At 30.1% G+C, this 25,230-nt stretch overlaps 3 protein-coding genes across 8 annotated transcripts; 2 read left to right on the forward strand and 1 right to left on the reverse strand.

Annotated features, from left to right (window-relative positions):
- Window positions 1–32: 32 nt before the first annotated feature.
- LOC108735407 (ankyrin repeat family A protein 2) lies at window positions 33–1,315 on the forward strand. Its single transcript, XM_018467353.2, has 3 exons — window positions 33–705; window positions 891–1,038; window positions 1,097–1,315. Exons 1-3 carry the CDS (start codon window positions 166–168, stop codon window positions 1,138–1,140), a joined length of 732 nt encoding a protein of 243 aa, XP_018322855.1. The 5' UTR covers window positions 33–165; the 3' UTR covers window positions 1,141–1,315.
- On the reverse strand, window positions 1,257–12,505 carry LOC108735403 (neuronal acetylcholine receptor subunit alpha-5-like). Its single transcript, XM_025974450.1, has 11 exons — window positions 12,252–12,505; window positions 11,775–11,923; window positions 11,379–11,423; window positions 11,203–11,312; window positions 10,718–11,100; window positions 10,159–10,308; window positions 9,933–10,096; window positions 9,705–9,869; window positions 4,177–4,234; window positions 3,491–3,570; window positions 1,257–1,552 (listed from the first exon to the last, which is right to left on the reverse strand). Exons 1-11 carry the CDS (start codon window positions 12,310–12,312, stop codon window positions 1,382–1,384), a joined length of 1,536 nt encoding a protein of 511 aa, XP_025830235.1. The 5' UTR covers window positions 12,313–12,505; the 3' UTR covers window positions 1,257–1,381.
- LOC108735404 (alpha-N-acetylgalactosaminidase) lies at window positions 3,027–21,525 on the forward strand. 6 transcript variants are annotated; one of them, XM_025974414.1, is made up of 11 exons: window positions 3,027–3,129; window positions 14,619–14,795; window positions 15,011–15,185; window positions 15,317–15,497; window positions 15,688–15,782; window positions 16,730–16,891; window positions 17,000–17,197; window positions 19,395–19,559; window positions 20,615–20,687; window positions 21,105–21,206; window positions 21,255–21,525. In XM_025974414.1, exons 2-10 carry the CDS (start codon window positions 14,638–14,640, stop codon window positions 21,158–21,160), a joined length of 1,263 nt encoding a protein of 420 aa, XP_025830199.1. In that variant the 5' UTR covers window positions 3,027–3,129; window positions 14,619–14,637; the 3' UTR covers window positions 21,161–21,206; window positions 21,255–21,525. The 6 variants fall into 6 exon arrangements, with proteins under 6 accessions (XP_025830199.1, XP_025830197.1, XP_025830203.1 ...); XM_025974412.1 differs by having other exon boundaries at window positions 21,272–21,525; XM_025974415.1 differs by lacking the exon at window positions 3,027–3,129 and adding an exon at window positions 12,677–13,164 and having other exon boundaries at window positions 21,272–21,525.
- Window positions 21,526–25,230: the final 3,705 nt, after the last annotated feature.

The following is a 25,230-nucleotide window of genomic DNA, read 5'->3' on the forward strand; positions in this document are numbered from 1 at the left end:
ATTTAGTAACCAAAGCAGACTTAAAAGAAGTTTGTAAAAAGCCACATAATCTTCATTTTTATATTGTTAATGTAATGTATAAATTAATATAAAACTTTTTGTTATTAATATTTAAACACTTGGTAGTTGGTTCACTTTGGCTAGGTAGTAAAAATAGTTTTAGAGATGCTGAAAGAAGACTCTGAAGAAGCATCAAAACGTAATAGTAACCCTGAAGCATTACCAAATGGCATACCACAAGAAAGTGACGACATTCATCTTCCAAATTTAATAAACGGACCGAAAAAGTTGTCATCGAGTTCATGGCCTGACGGAAGTAGAAAAAGTGCTTTTCAGCCATACAAGCAATGTGTTCGTACAGTGTTAACCAACTTACAACGGGGTAATACGCAAGCGGAACCACCAATACCCCAAGAAAAAGATGTAACGTTTCATACTAAAGCTGGTCAGGGTGAAGTTACAGAAGCAAATATAAAAAACGAACAAGACGTCGACGTGTATGATAGCAAAGGCCTTACTGCTTTACACTGGGCTGCAGCATATGGGCAGATTGCTTCTGTACAATTATTAGTTCAGCATGGTGCAGAAATAGATAAGATGAGTCCCGATGGCGAGACACCTTTACTTTTGGCAGCTAATGGGGGTCATCACGATGTCGTGAGACTACTGCTTAATTATGGTGCTAATGTTAACCACGCTGATGATGTAAGAAATATTTCAAGAACAAAGCAATTATTAATATGACCATTATCATCGTAGTATTGTGTAACTGTCTTGTCTAACCTCAAGATACCAAAAATTATGGTCATATTATTATTGATACGAAAAATAACCGAATGCTTCTGGTCTCTTCGAAATCATGAAAGATAATTTTCGTTTTCTCTTTTTAGATTGGAAATACTGCTCTAATGTATGCCGCAAGTGGAAACCACCCTCATACTTGCAACGAACTTCTATTAAGGGGCGCTGATATCACGTTAACAAATAATTGCAATGAAACTGCGTTCGATTTAGCTATTGCTTATAATAGTAACTTAGGTATTAATAATAGTTTATTTACGGATAGATTTATTCATCTAATCTCCTGTTCTTTTAGTACAAGCAGTTATTGAAAATTATTTCCTTACAATGTTTGAATGAATGAGGAAAATCCTGACGCAAAAGTGATGGGAATGTGATAAATACATATGCATAATGGGAATGGGTAAACCTGTTTATTTAATGCTGTAATTATTTGATGTATTTATATATCAAAGTACTTTTTATTATGTAATTGTCTTATCAATTTATGAAAATAAACGAAAGATATACAAATTTTCTTACTGTTATTATTTGTCTTGATGAATATTCAAACTGATATATGCTTTTCATTTGGTAAAATTTACTCCCTGCCTGATATTAAAACATATCCCAAAAATAGCACCAGATATGATACGATATAAAGAATAACAGTTATGTTATCAAGAAGAGTGATAACTAATAACCAAGTGTTTGGTGAGATATTCTCAGCTGGAATGTCTTTATCTTCTTCTGTAGCATCTGCTGAGGACAACTAAAAATAAGATAACTGTAGTACTTTTTTTTAAAAATTCATAACGAAATAAAAATATTAATTAGGTAGCATTTTTATAACCGCAAAACTGCAAATTACAGTTATAAATAATGAAATTTTTAATAATAATCCTTGTTCACTTTTTCTTCTTCCTGTAAATATAATTGTTAACATGTCCTATTATTTTCTTGAATTTTGGCGAAAACCGCATCAAAATTCATTTCGTAATGCTGGAAATACTATCTTTTAAAGTTTTAAAAAATTACACCTTGTATTTAGTGGCGCCTACCACTCTACGAGATGGGAATGAACTTGTTTTACAACCGCATTCCTTGCATACCAAGGTGGCACGCTTACACCGAACAGCTGAGAATTGACCTAATTTCCTATTGGGTCAGAAACCGGCGCGAAGCGTTGTAGCCAACCAGACGCTTCGAAGAGCATTTAAACAATAGATTCGGCATTCCTATGTTAGTAACCCTCGATGCTTTGAGGGATATAGGTCGTTCCGTCAAATATTAGGTTATTATTACGTAAAAAATTATTTTTACATTAATAAAATAATACATGCAATAAATGTAGATTTTATATCTTTTCAAATTAAACAATATTTTGGAGATAGATTTTGATAAGTTCCTGCAGTTAACTCTTGACTTATTATGACTGATTTTATTCATTAATTGCTATTATTATATTATCAAATTTGATAATGGTATAAAAAATAAAGTAGGTGATATAATACTAGATTTGATTATTTACAATATAAGAAAATTAATTTGAGTTATGTAGAACTGATCAAAATAAAACACTAACTCAAAATTCCACATAAAACTTCTGAAATTTTGAATTATTACTCGAGGCATTCAGTTCGGATAGAAAGTAATGTACTTACAATAATTAATCATGCAATTAATTAGATTGTCTTTATTTTTGTAAATCGATATTTTCTTTGATTGCTAACAAAATGTGGGCACATTGTATTTTTCCATTCTATTACAGGTGCCTAAAACGAACTAAATGTTCCTGTAATCTAACGCTAATTGCTCTGCAGCTTTGACCCTTATACATAAACTGGATATCTCAATTTTTAGATTTAATACTGTAAATTGTAAACTTCAGCTTTCTGTTGGACTTTTGTTTTAACTTTTGGATCACCTAACAGACATTACCAGTTTATACAACTCTGATTGTTCAAGTATATGAGGATTTTGTAAGGTACTTTGGTAGGTACAATGGCTTCTAAAAACAATGATGAACTTTATCGTCTTTTACAACAGGCTGACTTTGTTGTAGACATTTACACTTAATTTACCCTATCGTAATGTTTTATTTATTTTAATTCTTCCTTATTTTAATTCTTATCCAATTTTTACACATATCAGTATGTTTTGAAGTGTCTAATTGTTATTTTTTTTTCACTTCATTATCAGTCGTGTGGCATTGGCCCATGAAAAGATTAAAAGCAATTTTATTCAATTTAACATTCTCAGTTGTTTATACGTTTCTGTTATCAACACACCGTTGAAATGCACTTTAAGTGTTTCTAAAAGTGACAAATTCTTTTCTAAACTGTATATGTAAGTATTTACACTTTCCTTACCTAATACAATATTGTTTTAGTTGTCCAATTAAATCTACTATAATAATTAACATGTAACGGTTAAAATTAGTTAACATTTGTTAAGAAATCAAAAGCAGCTGTATACGTTAGATTAGCGTTTAGAATATTTAAAAAAAATAATGAAGTCTAATATCTAGCATATTCATGGAACACTCTGTATATTTTGGTTTGAATTTATGTACGAGATCTCAAGGATCAACCATTCGTCTTTACTTTTATAAAAAAGCAAGTGAATATTCTTAATAGATATTAAAATAGGATTGCATGATTTTTAAAAATCATTTTGAATTAGTAGTTATCTACAATAAATTACTAACCTCATTGGAGTATGCAGAATTAATGAAGAAACGTCCTAGNGGAAATGTTCTTGCATAAGCTAAAGATCCTCTAAAGAAAACTGTATGGAACAATCTGTCCCTCACAGTAAAAAGGGGGTTCTGGTTGTTGTTGTTGTTTCGTGCACGATTCGTGTTAAATATTGGATCACCAGTTGAGACCGCCACGAACTTTTTATGGTACAGTGGTGGGGGAGACCTCCTCTTTCGATCCCACCCACCCCCACCCCCGGGGGTGGGGGCCATCATTTAGACCTTTACCATTATATTTTTTAATCAATCATATAGAGAAAAACAAGAAGATTTCAATAATACTTTGTAGGATTTATTAACCATTAAAACAAAAAAAAGCAAAAGGAAAAAGAGAAACACTTAAAAAAAGGTTGATTTGTCGTTCTTCGAATTCAGGCAAGTTTCAATTACAATACATATTTTAAAACACGAAGCTGGAGCAAAGAGAGAAGGACTCATATTGAATATTAACGATAATGTCGAGTGGAAATACGGGATACGCTACAATTCCACGAACCGCCACTAAATTCATGAAATGTAAAAGAAAAAACAAATCCAAAATGCTCATTCAAATATTTCAACATTAGTTTCTAACTACGGTTAATGTAATTCTCGAAGATCTAGTTCGTGTTAAAATAGAAATGCACAGGACTTACCGATGAACACGAAAATCTGATGATGGGAATAACGCAACAGCATGGACACGGACACCGTCTGAAAACAAACCACAGTCGTAAACAAACAGTTGCACCTACACAACTAGAACTAATTGCCAATAATAACAAAAAAAGCTAATAAATAAACAAGCAAACAAGTAGCGCCTAAAAATGAAATTATTGTTACATTCAACGTGCATACGTCTGTGACAATTGGTGCCTACAATATATTCCGCAAATAATTAAAAACCAATAAACAGCTGGTTCGACCGAAAATTATGAACTGTTTAACATGTAAATTTTATGCATCTGCCATCAACGTACAGGTAAATTCAATTCCGGCCCTCGTAAAGGTATAGGGCGCGCAACGCTGCACTCAATAACCTGGTGATTACATTACTACATCAGTGTAGTAATTCTTTTGTATTTTTTTGCTCATACATTGTTTATTTGTTAGATTAGATTAAACCTTGTATGAAGCAATCGATGGCAGTTGAATAAACTAATTCAGGAATACAACATCGATCCCTAGTGCAGGTCAGTCTCTGATTGAACCACACAGCCGCTGTCGGGCAAAACTCTCGGTTTTAAAGGAGCAGTTGCTGCATCCTTATCATTTGCAGCGAGTGCAAGCCTTGCTTGAAGCGGTTATTGATTATTGGTAAAACTTTTCTGGTAAATTTACTTACAACCACTTCCAAAAAGGTAATGCGCCTCAATAATAGCTCAGGGGTAGTGTGAAAATTTGCCTTAATAAAATTACAATTATCCAAATGATGTTCATCTACCGATTAATATTTACGTAACTAACATCTTTTCTTTCCTATAAGTTAGTACATTTACATAGTGCTGCCAGTGTCAATTTACGCACAGGACCGGCTTCCGATTGTAAATTATTGTGATTTTCTTAAGAAATATTTTGCCCTTAACCACCCCGCTGAACATTACATCTAGTTTACATCCTCCAAAGCTCGGCATTTATTTCTATTACACCCTGTACAGTATCCACAAATTCCTGTTTACAATTAGGTCAATGGTACAAAGTTAGTACCTACATCAAAAATATTTGTTTAAAATTGCTAATACTAATACCTATAATTACCATTTTCTACATTTCCCCAAGTATATAAAAAGTTAGGTGGATATATTTATTTATGAACTGAAAAGTAGAAAAACAATTTTATTCGGAATTCAAATTCTAAAACATAACTAGTTTTGCTGTCAAAACTTCAGCAGACTTTCGATTGAAATATTTTTTCTCTATTTCTATTTCAGAAGGTCCTTTTTCAAATAAAATTTTAGTAATTTTGTTTCTCGACGGCCGACGTTTAATGATTTAAAATATTCATTTTTTAATCACTTTATGTTTAATTTAGTTAGAAAACAATATTTTTATTTCTTCTAATGCCAGCTGTAAAAAGTTTCTTCTTTGTAATTTAATTTCAAAAAAGACAAGATTAATAAATGAAATGCTGGTTTCTTTTTTGTTGCGTCTACGCACAACCGAAATTAAAGATAAATAATGTAACCTACCAAGATGAATAAATAAAAGTGAATTAAGAATAAATCCTAAAGAAAAAAGTGTTTTTAAGCAGTTTTGAAAGATATTAAGGAAGTTTGGAGATAATGCCCACTTAAGACAGATAATGTCGTCAAGCCAAATAACGAAAATTTTAATTAAGTCCCTGACAGGACCGTAGGCACGCAATTAATTGAAAAACTGTAATTGCCGCCGCCAGCTATTTAATGACAGACAACCCGAAGAAGCCATTCGAAGGAAATTAGACGGTTTTGCCGGCAAACAAAAACAAAAGTTACTCCAACTCGTCAAAAAACAGAACTACAAAATAAAGGGCCGAATCCCTAACAAGTATCTACTAACTAATTTGTTCGACGGCACCAAAATATTTCTTTAAACAAATGCAATCCAGAACCACGTAAGGTTATAGTTTCCAATGATATGCTCTAAATTAAATAAAAAAAGTGGCAAGTAGAATTAACATTTTTAAAATACAATAGAAAAAAAATAATAAAACCACCTTACTATTTCATGTTTCAACTTATTTATAGCTTTACTCTACAATTGTTTTAGCTTTATAGGTAGGTACTCTTAACAAAGGCCTAAAAATCCGAAACAATTGAAGTGTAAAACTGTAAATAAATTGAAACATTAAAAAGCAAAGTCGTTTTACTTCTGCAATATTACAAAATGATACCCAAAAGTAGGATTTTCATTTCAACATTTTTTTTTAATGAAACTTCATTTGAAACCACTGTTTAGTGGAAGTCTTCAAGGGGTACATTTACAATCAGCCCTTCTAGAAAATTTTACGATGTTATAACGATAATAATAAAATAAAAATTCAGGAAATAAGATTACATTTGCACTGTAATTTACTTCCTATATTTCATCCTTAAATGAAGGAAATAGCTCTCTCTTTATAAAATTAATACAAATGAATATTTGTTTTGAGAAATTTGTTATAATTGGACCACGTTTGTAACGTGATTTTTATGGTCCCTTTTTATGTTAGGTACTCTTCTCTCTCAAAGAAAATATATATGTATAAGCAATAAAATGATATATAAAAATGTATCTGTTGATTTAAAAGGAATATTTCCCAAAATATTATATATCAATAAAATGTTTACACAAATGCTCTTTATCACTTCTTCACTTTTAAATTTCAAGTTGTTAAGTGTTAAATCAATACTCACTTTGCAAAACTTAGAAACTGAAAATCCTGACTTCACATGTTTCCTACGATAATACTCGAATATCTTCTTTGTCAAAAAATTTGAGGGTCGTTAATATTATATATAAAAAAGAATTATGANATATCCACACAAGTGGACCTTGTTGGAGCATACGTAATCCTAAAACGTAGCATCGTGCTACAGATGGCGTTTACTGCGCCATTTGTAGTATTTTCTAAAATCTGTATTAAACCTAATTTATCATATAAATAAGACAATTCTTGATAACGGTGACAGTTTGAATAATAGTATCTATCTGCAGGTAACTTTCAACTTCTTTAAAAACTTACTTAGAGCTGGAGTTATGATTGTGGCGATAAAAATAGAATTTCGTCTTTGGAGCGAATAGTTACTTTGGAATAATGGTTTTATAATTCGCGTAGTATTTTGTTTATCGAGTATAATTGCCTCGACACTCAATAAATCCCATTCTGAATTAGGCGTGAGGTCTTCCAAACTTATAGGACCTGAGTTTTTTGTGTTAAATTTAAAATCGACTTCATTAGTTGCATCAGCCCAGGTCCCATATATAACTACACATTTCTGCTTGTCAAAAGGGTAATACAGTAGATCAGCTACACATAAACCATTGTGGCCCGCTGGGATTACACAAATGACTGTTCCTGTGGACTGCGCCAAACATCTTGTATTGAAACCGTTCAGGCTCTCCGAAAGGTCACTCCTAAAGCGTTAAAAGTGAAACTAATTAGGTATAAGGCACTGTAGCAAAACTCATTTGTACAATAAGTAAATAAAAGTTTGAAAAATGTCAAATTAAATACAAAAGTTCCACTTATATATGTACACGTATATTATTACCTGGTGAGTTCAGACAATTTGGGGGTCCATATTTCATCAGTGTTTACATACACCCTCGTTAAGGATTGATAATCAGTGGGATTCCATTTTAATCGTTCATCATCCCAATACTACAATTATAACAAGTTTGGACATCCGTATGCATTTTAATAACTCATATTATCTTACCATTATTATCCAATTGTGAACTGATAAAGTATGCTCAAACATGTCCTAAAAAATTTTATTTTGTTAAAGTTGGTTATATTTTAAGGCTTGGTGCATGGAGATAAACAAATAAATTTTGAAATATAACTTAACTGAAACCAGAACAAGCTAAAGCAAAAAAAAAATTAGAGGTCGTTTAGAATCCCATGAACCTTTATGAATTGGGATGTACAATAACTAAACTCTATTCGTCCATTAAAATAACAGTTCTTATTCTACAGGTCAAAACAACATAAAATATATATTTTTTTGGTAGGAAGACTAAATATTCATTATATAAACGATCAAGAAGAGCAACAAAATCTCATGAATTAAGTTTGAAACTGTTTTAATTTAATTTTATCGCAAAATAAACTAATGAATATTGTTAATGTACTCACATAAGTAAAATATTTGAGTAAAAACTTAAGATTAACGGTAACGGGTTGGTTTAGTTTTGATCCTGGACGATCCGATTTCTCATATTTACACAAGAGATCATGCCTCAATTGTGCAGTTCCAACATCAAGAGGTTTTTCTGAACAAAAATCAATGCCTGAAACAAAATATCATTACTACCCACTACACATCATCGGTAAATTGATTAAATATTACCGTTAATCATTATTGTCGAATTTAAAATAAAAAGAATCACCGTAAGAATTACTTTTTTAGACATTTTGTATAAGAAACTGACCAGGGATAAACTAACTATACAATAACACGATATGCTAGCTGGTTTACGCCCCTGGCACCGAAATTTAATATCTAATATACAGATATTAAATGTGTATCGACAGATGACGATTGAAGCTGAATTTTAATGACTTCTCTTTTATCTTTTTACCAGCAACGACGAACATATTTTTTATAATCTAATATGTAACTGGATAGACATAAAAGTTTTCAAATATAAAGGGATAGATATGTGAGAAATAAACCTTAAGGGGTCGTATGTGTGGTTTAAACAAATCATTTTCAAATTTAAATTAAAAATTTTTTATTGAATATTTGCAACAATTTAACTCTAACTAACTAAGTCATTCAGTTCCCTAAAAAAATCAAAATATTTCTGTTTGTTTAATATCTAACAAAAATCGGGCATAGCACTTTTCTTAAAAACACCCTAAACTATTAATTGCCCGAAGCGCAGGTTCATACTCATTACTATGTGGCTGGAACTTACTTAATAAGTTTTAAGTGTTTTTTTTTAATAGAAAAAAAACGAAAGGTGCATTCAAAAAAAGCGATAATAATGAGAGCTTTGATTTGAGACTTCGATCACCCTTCTAACTTGTATACAATAAGTGGAATCCATTTAATAAGATTCAAAAAAATCATGTTATTTGTCTAGGAACGACTGATATGGGACCTTAAACTAGTAACACTTATAACACAATCAAAATTTGTCCAGTTGTGTTACTTTTATCTAATTTTAAGTAAATCGGTCGATAGTCAAACATGGGCCGCCCGCGTAGAAGGGTGTTACAGTGATTTTACTCAAAATGTCTCTGTATTGTTCTGTAGTTATGTGGATGTGAATTTTTTCTGTTTTCGTCGGTTGGAGTTACTCATGGACCACGAAAGTCTTTATTAATTTGATAGACACAAAAGAAATATGTTAATAATTTTATTGCCACTACTAATTGTTTTTACAAATTATTTTAAATGTGTTACATATAATATTTAAAAACACTTCCTTACTGAATAACATCGTTTTATTTATGAATAAGTATTTGCATCGTTAACGTAGTTATTGAAATTCAAGGAATGAACTTAACAACCATTATTAAATACAATAGGCAGTACACAGCAATTGTGATTCGATTAAGTAAAACTGCAAAAAGAATCCAATTTTCGTGTTTTTCTTGTTCCTTTAAATTTACAATTGTCTTTCCTTCTTCATCGTCTTCGCTATTTGAAACAGCAATCTTAAAAGGAAAACTGGTTTATTCACAATTTCAAAATTGACGAAAAACCAGCTACATTTTTACCTGAACGCTGTATTTAAATGTACCAATCGTTTGTCCAACGTAACTTGACACAATCCAATTAATACATTTTGGAGGGTTCTTTTTATTTTGTGCAATTGTTTTATAGACTATCGTCAGTACAATCAATATTGCACACAATAGCGTTGAATCACGAAAAAATATAACTATAAACATTAAAAAATGTGAACGAATTTGATTGTAGTTAGTTAAATATATATGTGCACACCTATTAGTGGTTTGCTTCCAGTAATGGGAATCTGCCAGTAAATATTTTGAATATAAAGCAAGTGGCACACTAAATTGAATGCTGCAATATTCACTCTGTCAGACGATTGGAAATCCATCAGAAGAATTGTTAATGTTACGAACATCAAAACTGGAAGTTAAAAAGTGTTAATGTATTCTATCTGTAATTCAAAAATTAATCAAAATATTTAATTAATTTGATATACATGATACATATATTGAATTATGTGTATATTATTTTTAGACAATACATAGTACTGTAAAGCTTTCTATTGGGAGGTTGAATTTCCTTTAAATATCAAGTTTAACCACGCTAATCATCTATGGGGGATCAGTCAGCCTATTAGTCCTTATTACCTCGTCTAAAAGACAAACCCCTAACCCTTATCGCTTTACTTAAAACAGCGGAATCCAAATGTCAAGTTTAACCGGTTTACTACTTTTTGGGGATCAGTAGACCTATCTGTAATTAATACCTCTCCCCAAAAACCATCCCCCAAATATTTAGCACTATTTACTTTATGTGATACCTTATTTACCTACTGCAGGAGCAATAATTGCTGCCCTATATATTCCAGCGTATCTCTGGAAAACGAACACATATTTTAGAAAAGGGAAACTTTCGCCGTTAAACATTCCCGGGTCCCAAAAACCTGCCACGTTTATAACGTTCCATTGCGGACTTGGAATGTATGCATCAGTTGTTACAGACGGATCGGCAAGTGTAAAATTAATTTCTTCTCCACTATGAACCCAAGATCCATATTTTATGTAACACGTTTGTGTGTCATACGGAAACCATGTAAGGTCTGGTGAACACAGACCATCATGTTGTGACGGTACCAAACATTGTATATGACCATCGTATGAGGCTATACACCGGGCCGAACTAACGACCTCAGGTTCTTTAGATAAGTCATGTCTAAAACGTTATTTATTATTATTTTTAAGAAGGAAACTTTGGAAACAATTGTATAAAATTAAATTAGCTAACAATTTTTAAACTTTTGACTAAACTACTGACTTGTTGTAAATAGATAAATCTGGTAACCAAATTTTATCTCCTGGAAAGTCAATTTTTGTTAATGATTCAAAATCTTTCGGATTCCACTGAGCATGTCCACTAGAAAACTTCTAAATTAAAAGAAGATCTCTTATTATTACATAATTTAAGAAAAGTACTCATTAAGTTTATCTTACCAATTCTAGCCAATTATTTACCAAAAGTTTGGACTTTTGCACGTCCTGCAAAGACAATTGATAAGCATGTACAAAAAGACAGTCGAATTTTACTTATTGATAATCAGTTAGCTATAATAAAATTGATAAATTACAATAATTTTGTTATGATAATATGACAATCAGTCTTTTACTGAAGATGACCAACGTAAGGTATCGAAACCGTATTAGATTTCTGATTCGAACTGATCGACCGCGGTCTTCAGTTGCAACTGAGATTCCGAGGTACAATCTTCGACCTAGGAATTAAGCTGCCAACTGAAGATAACTGCCGAAGTTGCAGTCGAAACGTTCGAATCAACAAGTTCCTTTTGACCAAAGCCTATCAGTCCGGCTGTACCTCTTTGTAACACTTACAAATCTGATGAATGCCAAGTGTAAAGTAACTTGGACGTTAGTTGTAGTATCTGGTGAGCTTTTGTGCTTTAAAGAGCAAAGCAAACGATTTCTTAACCGTGTTATGACAGATGTGGTCGTTTTGGTACATGGATCGTCCTGAGAATCGTCTGGAATAGAAATGCTACATATATGTGTTCTTGCTATAGTTAGGACATTCAAAATTGGCACAGTCCGCAATAAAACTGTCGCATTTAGTTTCTTCTTTCAACTTACTAACTAGACCAGAGCGGTTGCTAACAAAACACGACAGACATCGTATTCTCACAGATAGTTTATAACCGATTTTGCCAATTTTGATAGTCCTAACCGTAGGCATTTTGGTAACAATTTAAATAATAATTAAACAATATCAATTTTGCTTTCCTTTAATTGCAATTAAGAAGATGGCGATCATGACAAACTAACTTTTCTTTAAAGAAAATAGGAAAATCTTACCGCATAGGGCTGATACCATTAGCAAAAGAAAAAGAACAGTTCGGTAGGCAATCATCTTCATTACTAAATTATAAAGCTGCCACAATCCGTGGAATACAATCTTACTACGCCCTAATATACCAATTGATAACGAAAACTATTAATAAACTAATTCATCGTCGGTGTACGTACATGCAATTTTTACTTGTACGTTAAAACGTAAAATTAGTTAAATAAATCAAGGAAATGAAAACATAGTAGAATCACCATAAGTAGGCAATCCTCTTTTAGTAAATATTTTCAAAAAAAATCTTGATCTAAATTAATCGCATTAGGTAAACTAATTGTATTAGTAATTGTTACTTCTAATGGATACTTATAAATAATAACCACAGTACATTTTTTGAGTTTTAGTACAATTTTGGACTGTAGCCCTCTATAGGGATGATTTTGATAAGTTTGATTACAATAGACGCAGGTCAGTCTCTTATTTTAAGTCTCTCATTGATTAAGACGACGCTCAATGTTGAGTGCTTGTTTCTAGGCGCTGCTGGTGTAACTTTGTGTTTGGTCCACATATAAAAGTGAAATTGCATATCGTTTACAAAGTAATTACTGGTATATTGGTCATAAACAATACAAGGCTCGTTCTGCATTGGTCGAGGACAACATAAATTTGTTTACGTTCCCATTTTACTTTTTTACGCAACGCAATCTATTTCTTTAAACCTGTAATCGATGGAATTATGCCATGTACAATAAATTTGTTTGCTAAGACATTCACGCTTAACTGTTTATTCGTGTTGTCCGTTTTTTTAATCGTTCAGAATGTCTAATAAGAACGCCTATAACTGGATCCGTACCTGTTGAAAAGCATTCGCGCCAGTGTGGATTTTGAGTTTTAATTTGTATCTATCCAAAAATCTGCCTAGCAGTACGTTCATTTTTGCGTAAATATAAATATGTATAGTGTTGTGGCATAATCATGACATGCTTTACTTAAAATAATTCGAAAGATAAGCTTGTGGATTGTTGAGTAAAGTGGTACAGTGGTTTAATCTTCAGCCTCATTATTTTTTACTTGTAACAGGTAATGACAGAATAATAAAATTTTCTATTGAATATTTGCAATAGTTTAACTCTACATAGCATAGTTATATATTTTTTTGTATAACTATTAGCTGTTAACTTTTTAACGTTTTTTAACTAATTTATATTTATTTATGATTTTATTTCTTCAAGTTTTTAATGATTTTAATTAATTATTACATATTTTATCCTTACCTGTGTTTGTCAGTTATGTTTTTTCGTGGGTAATCGACTTTTAAAAATACCTTAATAAAGCCTCTAATCTGAGGCGAAAGGTTGGTTGTGTTTTAAAATAAGAAATCTTTTCATCCCTTATTTGGCACATATTACTTTGGTAAAGGACATTACATTGCTTGTACCATGTATCAAAATGTGAATTGTAATCAGTTATTAACGTTATTTCTAGACCACATTAACTATTTAAATGCATGTCTTTGCAAACTTATTCATTAAATCAAATTCATCATCATAAGGCCGTCAGTCCTAGGACTGGTTGGACACGCACCTCCACTCATTTCTATCCAGAGCTAATCTTCGCATTTCCTTAAACCTAGAACAACCCACATCCTTAACTATTTGCGAACAGTAATCTAATCTAGACCTACCTATACCCCTCCTAACTCCCATTATTACTTCTAATATGTTTCTGAGTAGACCTTCATACCTGAGAAGGTGTGCTACCAACCTATCTCGTCTCTATTTCTTCTTGATTTCCAAAGAATCCTCTGTTCTCCTATTCTTTCTAACATCTCTTCATTTCTAATATTCTCTATCCACGGTATCCTCATCATTCGTCGGTAATACCATATTTCGAACACTTCTAACACTTTCTGTTCCGGCGCGCCCACCGTCCATGTTTCGCACCCGTACAGCGCCGCACTCCAAACATACACCTTTACAATCTTTTTTGAATTTCTAAATTAACCGTTCGCGAGCATAGAAGTGACTGCTCTTTATTGAGGACGACTCGACCCTGCGTTATCATCTGCTTTATATCCCAACTACTCCTTCCGTCCTGACTTATCTGATTTCCTAGATACCTAAAATGAGCCACTTCTTCTAATTTTTCGTCTCCTAACTTTATATTCGCTCTTTCCCTACTGTTTTTTCCCTTGCATACCAGTATATGTAGCTTCTAATCAGTAATGCACACGCATAGATAGTATGTTACATGACATCCTATCGTAAATACTAAATACATTGTGTAGTAACAAATAAGGAAGTACATACATATGTATCTTGTAGATACCATGTAGATATAAAAAAATAACGTTGACTACAATTGTTTTCCTTTTTCAGTTTCTCCTAGTTTGGTGTGATGTTATCTATAAGTGTTTTAATTACTATCTGTTTGAAATTCTGGACAGTTGAATGTCTTAATAATGGTTTAGCCCTTACACCTCCCATGGGATGGATGACATGGGAAAGATTTCGTTGTATAACAGACTGTGAACTGTATCCAAATGACTGTATAAGGTAGAACATCTAAAATGGTTTTAATTATTTAGTGTTCCTTAATCCTTCTTGTATGATGCTATTATTATAGCATAATTTGAGAGAAATTCGAACATTATATGTTCAGTTTTTTTGGGTTTTTCGCAAGTATTCGCTAATTTCTGAAAGCACGATCAACTGTATTTCAAAATATAATGATTTTCTTCAATTATTTTCCTACTATCGGTAATTTTTAGCGAAAAATTGATCAAAAGGCAAGCAGATCTCATGGTGTCTGAAGGATATTTGAAGGCTGGTTACGAATACATAGTTGTTGACGATTGTTGGATGGATAAGGAAAGAGATTCCGATGGACGATTGAAACCTGCCCCGAAACGCTTTCCCAATGGGATAAAAGCTCTTGCTGATTACGTGCGTGATCTCTTTAATGCACTTAATACACAACTAAAGTAATACCTATATTATTGTTGATCAAATGTTGTGTTCATTCTTGAGTTTTCGACATTTAAAAAGACAATTGTTGTTGATGTTGGTACTTACAGGTTCATAGCAAAGGGCTAAAGTTCGGTATTTATGAAAATTTTGGAACTTATACTTGTGCAGGTTATCCTGGGATGTTTGAACATGTAGAAATTGATGTCGAAACTTTTGCTTCATGGGAAGTTGACTATATTAAAGTTGATGCTTGCTATTCTTACAAAACACTTTCGGCAATGGAAGAAGGTATAACTTTTTCACAATGAAATTTTGGCGATCATAATAATTAATAATTATCCGAAAAAATAACATACAAATATGAGTACATTAAATCATACCGAGTAAATTTATTAATATTAAAACCAGAAAAGATAATCACTCATTAGAAGTATTAGGAGAATAGAAACGGCAATCAGAATCTTGTTTTTATTCCTAGGTTACATTCACCTAGGACAACTCCTTAACAAAACGGGTAGACCAATTGTTTATTCCTGTAGTTGGCCGGCCTATTTTGAACCATTTGGGATCCAAGTAAAAAATACAAATATATTTATACAGTTATCAAAAATCAGGAATACTGGATATAAAACAGAAACAAATAAGTTTTGCGAAAAACGTTTCAATAGGTCAATTATTATTTTTTGGGATTGTATGTTAACATTTTACACTGGATTGTGTTTGTGAGTTATGCGTTTAATTGTTTAAAAAAACCTTCTTCATGTTTCTCATGCAGAAATCGATAAAATGAAGTTTTGTTTTCTGAATAATCAAGCAGAGACAATTACCGATCAAGTAGAAGGCATTCAGCAAAAACACGTTATTTAGTATAATAGTAAAAATTCGAAGAAATTAATACACTGGAATCTCGATAAGATAAAGACCAAGGGAAACGTAAAATAATTTGAGTTATTGAGGTTTTTAGTTATCAAGGGTTTATATTTAAGCTTTAAAATTATGGATTTCCAGTGACTTAGCAAACTGTTCAGGTTTTTCCTTTAGTATAGGTCCACTAACACTAATGCTTTTACATATTTCTACACTGTCTAAACCATGTAAACAAACATCTTTCTAAATTAGGAAATTCAGCAATTCTTCGTCTTCTACATAGAAGACTTTCTCCCGATTCAAACCACTTTTCACTACTTACTGAGGTGCGATGTCCAAATTATTCGTTTTTATTTTAAGTAATAGAGGTTTTGGACTCCAAGGGGAATGAAACACAAAATTTTATGAATTTATAGAAGTTATTACGTTATCGAAGTTTAAGTTATCAATGTTCTACTGTATCTATTTGGTAGGTAATAATTGATTGAGATTGTTGAAAAAATAGAACTAATCGTGAAATGATTTTTACAAAGAAGTTGCTATAAGGGCTGAATTTAGCGTTTTTCACAAAATTTTATAGTTTTCATTTCAAATCCAGTTTTTCCTGAATTTTCTTACGAACCGCATCCTGAAGCAAGTTTCGCCTATTTTAGGCGAATTATAGTGTTTTAGCAAAGGCCTGTAACTTATGGCGAAATTGGGATGACATAGACGATTCATGGGGCAATGTAACCAATATATTAAAGTGGTTCAGTAAAAATCAAGATCGATTAAACCCATACCATGGGCCAGGGCATTGGAATGACCCCGACATGGTAAAACGATCAGATATTAGGTTATTCATATATTATGGGCATGCTCAAATGGATTTGAGACATTCGTAACGTCCAACAATCTTTTTTGTTTTCGTTTTTATTTATTAGTTACTTCTTGGGAACTTTGGATTGAGTTATGACCAAAGTAAAGCGCAAATGGCCATTTGGGCGATAATGGCAGCACCTTTATTAATGTCGACGGATTTGAGCACAGTCGAACCAAGAATAAAAAACATTTTGCAGAATAAGGAAGTGATTGCAATAAATCAGGATTCATTAGGAATGCCTGGGGTTTTAAAAATGACGGTAAGTTAGAAATAAGTTTTATTCAGGTGGCATTTGATTTTTGCTAAACACTTTCAGTAGCTTCCCATTAAAAGTATTGCATTCAAACGTAATTAATATTTATTTCAATTAATTATAATCCATTGTATATATGTATAGATCATTTTTTTGTAAACGTTTGATGTCTAAAATTGAGGAAAAATCACCCACAGAAGTCTATCTACCTTTCTCTTGTTATTCAATGTAATAAAAAGAAATATAAGCACAATCATTTAATGAACTTAGTACATAGTAAACGATGCAGCGGTGATGTAACTTGAACACTAACAGGAAATAAAAAATTGCTTATAAACTGCTGTTTATGGGACGGCTTTCCTTTCCTACTTCCTGACAAAACCTTCAGAACCTGCTTGTGCTTGCGCTTGCGATGCAGCTTGACTTTGTGACAAGTTGATATTGATGTTTGTTGCTTGACTTTGTGCTTGACTTGAAGCTTGACTAGAAGCTGCCNAATATTTAAAAAAAATAATGAAGTCTAATATCTAGCATATTCATGGAACACTCTGTATATTTTGGTTTGAATTTATGTACGAGATCTCAAGGATCGACCATTCGTCTTTACTTTTATAAAAAAGCAAGTGAATATTCTTAATAGATATTAAAATAGGATTGCATGATTTTTAAAAATCATTTTGAATTAGTAGTTATCTACAATAAATTACTAACCTCATTGGAGTATGCAGAATTAATGAAGAAACGTCCTAGAGTATTGCTTTTAATTTTTTGTATCCAGTTCACGAGGAAATTTGGACATTGTGATTTCATTTGAATTATTCTGTTGAAGATCACGGTCAATAACAGATGCGTCGAACACAGAATCATCGAATCGCGAAAGAAAGTAACTGAAAGAAAGATCGTGTGTGTACTTAATGTTGTACATGCNAAAAGTATATCTGAATTTGTTAAGAAAATTTAGACTGAAAATTGTTGTTGAGTACGTTGGGTTGTCGCTATTTTATTAATAAATTATTAAATATTATATAACATGACAATATTTCTACAATTACCGTTTTAATTTTTACATTCTATAATTGCCTAACATCATTTGTTCGTAACCACATTTTTTTCAATAAAAACGTAAAATTTAATTATATGAATATCTATCAATTTAAGCAAAAATATAATGACTACTTATCTTACCTTCGCCATTAACAGCAACAGTAACAAAAAGAACTAAAAACGTAATACAATTTTGATACCTCATGATCACGTCGACTAAGACCTGATGGTCTATCAAAAACTAAGACTATATTTTAGAATCTTTAAATATATATTTCGTCATTTACCAACGAAATTCATTATCATATTTATGAACTATACCTTGGGTTATTCCGGATGATTTGGAATACCACTTTAACGTTGACACATATAAATTATGTCTAATGCCAGAAGCCATCCGTGGCAGATACGTAAATTTATTTTTCAGTTACATTTTCTTTAACCTTTGAAAAACATCCTGCTAACATTAAGAAAAAAACACATTACGTATGATACCTTTTAAGTACGAACGGACTTCTAGATATAGATATTAGAGAAGTTCATGATCCTAGCATAATTTCTTAGTTACAAGAATATTCCATTTTTCATTTTCAACTATTGTGTAATTTTAGGAAAGATTAAAGAAACAAAAATAATGAAGACCAATTGCTTTTCTTTAGTCTTTTTTCAACTTGGTACTTCAACAGTAGTCAGGGATACTTATTAAAAAAGCATTTATTATATTTGTTATCTACAATAATAAAAATGCAAAATAATTAGAAACCATCAGTAGTTTTATAATCTAAAAGAAGTTTTCAGTTTTTTTTTACCTTTTTCTGGTACCTATACTGGAAGAACAATGAAAAATTCAACTGATAATTGTATAATTTATACAAATTACTATTTAATTCCTATTAGTTTTATTAAACAATAAAATAATATGAAATAAATGCAACATGTATTTATGTACATTGTGTACGAACAATTCTGGCAACTGTCTGGTACACAAACAAAATAAATAACATTTAGGTATATTTAAATATATTCACAATGTTACAATTTAACCTTCATGAGAATCTTTCCAGTTTTTAAAAATGTTTACCACTTATGCATATATTAATTGTTGATCATATGCTTACTGAATTTTTAAAACAGGTTTAAACTTTATCTTTCCTTAAAGGTTAAAAAGATAGACGTTTGGATGAAACCTATTCTCCCAATTGTTGAAGGATCTCACACAATTGCTGTTGGATTTTTAAGCAATAGAATCGATGGGTATCCTTATAAAGTGGATGTCCGTCTTAGTGATTTAGGACTTCACCATCCCAGAGGTTACGTACTTTCGGTAATTAAATATATTAAATGATAAAATTCCCAAAAAAACTTACAGATTATTAACATTATCGCTAAAAGGACTTTGCTATTATTTTTTAGAAAAGGAAAACAAAGCACCATTAACTTACTTTCTACATAATTTCATAATCAAAACTGATGTTTTTTTTTAATTGTTAGCGAAAAAAGAATAAATATCGCAAATATTTCATTGACGATCACATAAAACTAATCTTTTCTATCCCTTGAGAACAGTATTCTTTTCTGGATAAAAGGTATCCTATCTCCTAACAATGTGTGTACAAAATTTCAACCCAAAGACCGGTTTAATTTCAGTGTGTAATCATTCAAAATTAAAAAGTAAACTTTTCCGATTTACATATCTCTATTAATTTATTAAATTAATTAAGGATTACGGTGTGTTTTAAGCCTCTACGATAAAATCATTTAACTGCTAATGTTAATAATTATCATTCAAAGAATGATAGTTAACATTTGTGTGCTTAACACGAGGTAAAAATGACAATCTCACATCAAAATTAATGATTAAAAATAATTAGAATATTTATGTAACATTTTATTTTCAGCCAATGTGTGGACGTCAATGTGAAGTATTGAATCGAGTTAAAGGTCGAATGTTTTTGAGTTAAAGATACATTTTTAAAACATGTAATAATATTGTATCTAAATCCATTTTATTGGTGTTAATTAATAAGTTAATTATCCTTACAAAAGACATTTAGTTCAAAATAGTCCAAGGAGTAGGACTTCTAAAATTTTTTCAATTCGACAAGTGAATCAAACAAATCAATTTGAATTAATATAACAACTATTAGTTACATTCGAAAGTAATTGAACATTAATTATGTGATTAATTCTATTTATTTTATTTGACTTATAGTTGTAATTTTTAATTGCGTTTTCTTGTGTCTCCAAAAAAATCTTTGATTTTCATGAATATTATGGTAGTTACCCCTGTCCTTTACAAATGTTGTAATATGACAATAAGGAATTTACTTTAAGTTTTGTTTGCACCTGCACAATTTTTTATTTATTATTATTTTGCAGAATATATTTGATACTTTTGAGCCTAATATTTACTACTCTGTAGACACTTTAACTGTAAAAGTTAATCCATCCGGTAAGTGAATTAATAAAAAAAATACTTCTAGCAATTTTACACTAACTAAAAGTATATCTGAATTTGTTAAGAAAATTTAGACTGAAAATTGTTGTTGAGTACGTTGGGTTGTCGCTATTTTATTAATAAATTATTAAATATTTGTTGATAGACTATGAAACTAATGTAAGACGTGCTGTTTTTGTTGCATATCAACCCAGCAGTTTTCTCACAAAGAAAATAGCTATTCGATGAATTAGTAAAAAATAAAATAAATTTCTTCTAAAATTACTAAAAATGTATTACTATTTGTTTATTGATATTTGCTGTATTGCTTTGAGAAAGAAAAAATTATTTCTTTTAACAGTGTTTACTAAATATATGTTGGGTACTGTTTAATATAAAATAATATTAATATTAACATTGTTAATTTTGTAGGTGTAGTCTTACTAAAATTGACCCCTGCGTCGGAAGAAATTGACGTTTATTACTAAAAACTAAAATCTACAAAAATTACATTTTAAACAATGACAATAATAGGTAATAGAATAGCAATAATAAATAAGTAAATATTCATATTGTAATTAGTTTTTGTTTATTTACAGACAATTTTTTTTTATTTTCCTGCAACTTAAAACGGATCGTGATGTTTCAAACGTAATCGTTTAAATTTACATTACGCTCCCAATTTATTACAAATAACGCAAGTGCTAAGTCTCAAATAACTAATCGTTTTTCATTACGTACAATCAACTGGACAATTATTGCGTTATTTGTAATTTTTAAAATGGATTCCAAAAAAGGAAAAACTGATTCAACAGTCACTACTTTTTTTGAAATGTATCAATATATTACTGTGGATTTCAGTTATATTAATAAAAACTTTATATACTTGTGTAGATTTATTTGTCTTGCCAATTTTATTATAATTTCACCTTATATTCGCATTGTTCTACTACTTGTTTTAAAATATTGTAATGTTTTTACATGACATTGATGAGAGAGTTCTCATGAATAATTTATGATAGAAAATTAATAATAATTGATAATTTTGATCTATTATTGCCTAGCCACTCTTACCATCTAAGTTATATTTTAAAGAAAATGCATAATATAGAATTTTAGTTTTACAAAAGTAGCATAGATATCTACCAATTTTTCTTCTTTTATCCTTAACAAATATTTGGAAGTTTTGTGAATAACTTAATTGCTTCTACCCTTTTCAGTTGTTTATATTCACAATGTTTTAAATATCTTTCTTAATTAATGAATGCTTTCATTATAAAGAAAATCAATTAGATTTACAATTACATATTAAATTCCGTATTAGAGCTTAAAATATAAACAAATACTGTTTAATAACAATAATTTGTACTAAATTTCAAACATTTTTACACAACAAGTATATGATCTTTACACTTTTTTCGTATCTATACATGATCTAATTTTTTTCAGAATGTACTGCGAACCAATATATCCTTAACCTTTAACTTTTGGCTATTGTATAACCGGTTAACAAAAAATAACGCTCTGCATTTTAAAATTAGAACAATGCCTCACTAGTTGTTGTAAATCTCAATCCTTTCAACTGACAATTTACATTTTTAAAAATCTGCTTCATCATAGCTAATTCTAATGGAAAAAAATGTGTCTGATGGATGACATTAGATTAAGTAACCCATTATTAACATTTAACCCCTGTCTTATTTTTTTTTTGACAAAAGAGCAATTCTATTGAAAAAAGCAATCTAATTGCCTAGTAATCAAGTGGTTTATATGAGTAATTATTACAAAAAAAAACAGCAACTACTAAAATGTAAATCAATTCAAATACTTAATTAACTAATTGCTAGATACGTGGCAGACTTAAGTGGTATTCAAAAACGTACCATTTAATTGCAGTTTTCTATTATTAACAAAAAAACAAATGTAAAACATGTATGTAAATCTATTTAATTATTTAATGTTGCTCTAAACCTTTTCTGGATAAGCCATTTTTACATAAGTCAATTAACTTACTTGGACTTTATTGTCTTTACGCAAGAAGGACTTTCAACCGTGTTAGTAAATAAATAATTACTATTGCTTGAAACATAATTTGCGCAACGAAATGTGAAAAGGTCAAATTAGTTGTTAAGTACGCTCCTAATTTGAAAAAATATTAATAAATGTAAAAAAATAATGGTTTAATTGATGATTGCAGAGTTAACATATTGTAACGCGTATTAAAAAGAAATAATTAGTAGTATATTTAATTAAACGGTACCTTTAGACTTCATGCATTTTGAGATTGTGACAGAATTTGCCTAAATTAACAAATTAAGCTAAAATAACCATAGTTCACATGTTACTAACACCTTCAGAACTAAGACGGCAGACGAAAATGTAAAAAAATCTTTTTGATTCACTCACTTAATTTTCAAATATCTATGTGACCTTCTAAAATATATTACTTATACAACTAAATTAATTAGCAATTCGAATCACGCATACATATACACATAAGTATATATTAATTTTCAACTCATTGTTAATAGTATCTAACAGTAACAGACACGCGTCAGACTTTTAATTTTACTCGTGGGTTTTAATTTAAATAATTTAAAACCCACGNCTTTTAATTTTACTCGTGGGTTTTAATTTAAATAATTTAATTTTTTTTTTTGAAAAACGTGATATTTAATTTAATTAACTGTAAAGTTTTACAACTACGAGGATTAGTTTCTAACAGTAATGCACCTACGGGTAAATTTCTAGCACGTGTTTCTCCACCCTGAATAAATTGAACTCAATATAGCACAAGGTCATAATTTCGCGCTAATGAAGACAATAATTTTTAATTTACAAGTTACGGAAAAACGCCTGATATTGACTAAAATAAGTAATTTAATATCAGCTTCTAATATAAAATTATGGGCCATTTTTATTTAAAAATACAAAAATATCTGTTACCTTGTTCAAATAGAAAACTTTTTTTTTATTTTTTCATTTCTTAATACCCAAGGGGTTAGCTAATTTGTTAGCTATTTAGTTAGACAATTTGGGTTTAAATAGCGATCTCTTCAATTTAAATACTAATTATTTTTAATTAAATGTACTGATCAATAAAATAGAACCCACTTTATATCCATGCTTTATGTTTTTTACATTTATCATACATACGAATAAAATGTAAAACAAATACTCTTGTGTTGTGTTAATAACAAATAATAATATTTATTAGGTACTAAATTGTAGACAAATTAGTCATTTCATTACAATACAAATTAAAAACGTGCGTATTTTACATTAAACAACTATGCTTTTCCTATAATTAAGTAATAAAAGAAGAAATGTATTATTTGTGATCTTACGTTCATAATAATTATGTAATGAGTACTTGAAACATTATTATTATAAACATTTTATCCGTTCCAATGGTATACAATTCCATTGGTTAATCGTAGTATATTGTTTCGATATAAAATACCTTTGGTGTATATAAAATTACTTTCTTGATTGCATTTTGCAAGGTGTAACAACATATTTAATAATTAAGATAATTTACATATCATTATATACTACGTTATTCATTCTATATATTGATGTTTTAAATTGGACACGAGTAGAAAATTCGTAAAAAAAAGCACGTGATAATTAGAAAGCACACTTTTACTTTTAGATACAGCATATTAACGAAAATATTTGTTGTCTAATTCAATCATGAGTGGAGTACTATTTTTTTTTTTAAATATAATATGACTAAATTACCTTTTCTTTATAGGCAACTCAAAAAAATCAATTTGAGAAAATTACAATTGTTTAGAAAGAGTAAATCATATTTTCGTAATTAAAAGGTTTTTCAATAGTAATTACATTACTTTAACAATACATACAACTTAAAAACAGAGTCCAAACTTTATTACTATTTCGTTTTATTTTTTAATTTTGTGCGACGTTTATTACTTTTTCGAAAATGCTAACAACTAGCACCATTTCTAATAATTTATTTAAAAAAAACATAAAATTCCTTGAAGTTTCCTTATAAATACTTATCTCTTTTTTCTAACGAAGGTAATAGTTAAACACGTACAATATGACACATTAGAAATGAAGGACAATTCGTATAAAATAAACATATTGAAATTATTTTTGATTAAAATTTTATGAATAATAGGGTAATAATTACTTGAAATGGTGAATTGATTCGTCTGGTACCTTTCTATAAAATTTATCATATTGATAACAAATGAATAATTTATTTATAAGTGTAATCAACAAACAATGGAATAGCTTTTAGTCATATCATTCAAACAGAAAATGCCAATTAATACAAGGACCTTTTTGGTATTGTAATTTTCAAGTATGAAAACAATTTTATTGTTTTGTCTTTTACAACTGTTTAAAAATACTTTTTCAATTCATTCCACTAAAACCATAACACCTCTGGTATGCTGTGGTGTATATTTTTCAAAATATCTTTTTAAACTTATTAAAAAATATGTGTGTACTTCTAGTAAAAACCACTTTTGAATAATATCCCATAAGAATAAATTTAATGTAAAACCACTAGTATATAATGTCA

This window comes from Agrilus planipennis, unplaced genomic scaffold (genome assembly GCF_000699045.2).
Source record: "Agrilus planipennis isolate EAB-ADULT unplaced genomic scaffold, Apla_2.0 scaffold40, whole genome shotgun sequence".
Taxonomy (NCBI): Eukaryota; Metazoa; Arthropoda; class Insecta; order Coleoptera; family Buprestidae; genus Agrilus; species Agrilus planipennis.

Coding starts and splice junctions, on each gene's coding strand:
- LOC108735404 (XM_025974414.1), top strand. CDS start 14,638: ATGTTATCTATAAGTGTTTTAATTACTATCTGTTTGAAATTCTGGACA. Junction 15,186..15,316: donor TAAAAGCTCTTGCTGATTAC/GTGCGTGATCTC, acceptor TGGTACTTACAG/GTTCATAGCAAAGGGCTAAA. Junction 20,688..21,104: donor TGTAAAAGTTAATCCATCCG/GTAAGTGAATTA, acceptor TTAATTTTGTAG/GTGTAGTCTTACTAAAATTG.
- LOC108735407 (XM_018467353.2), top strand. CDS start 166: ATGCTGAAAGAAGACTCTGAAGAAGCATCAAAACGTAATAGTAACCCT. Junction 706..890: donor ATGTTAACCACGCTGATGAT/GTAAGAAATATT, acceptor TTCTCTTTTTAG/ATTGGAAATACTGCTCTAAT. Junction 1,039..1,096: donor TGCTTATAATAGTAACTTAG/GTATTAATAATA, acceptor CTGTTCTTTTAG/TACAAGCAGTTATTGAAAAT.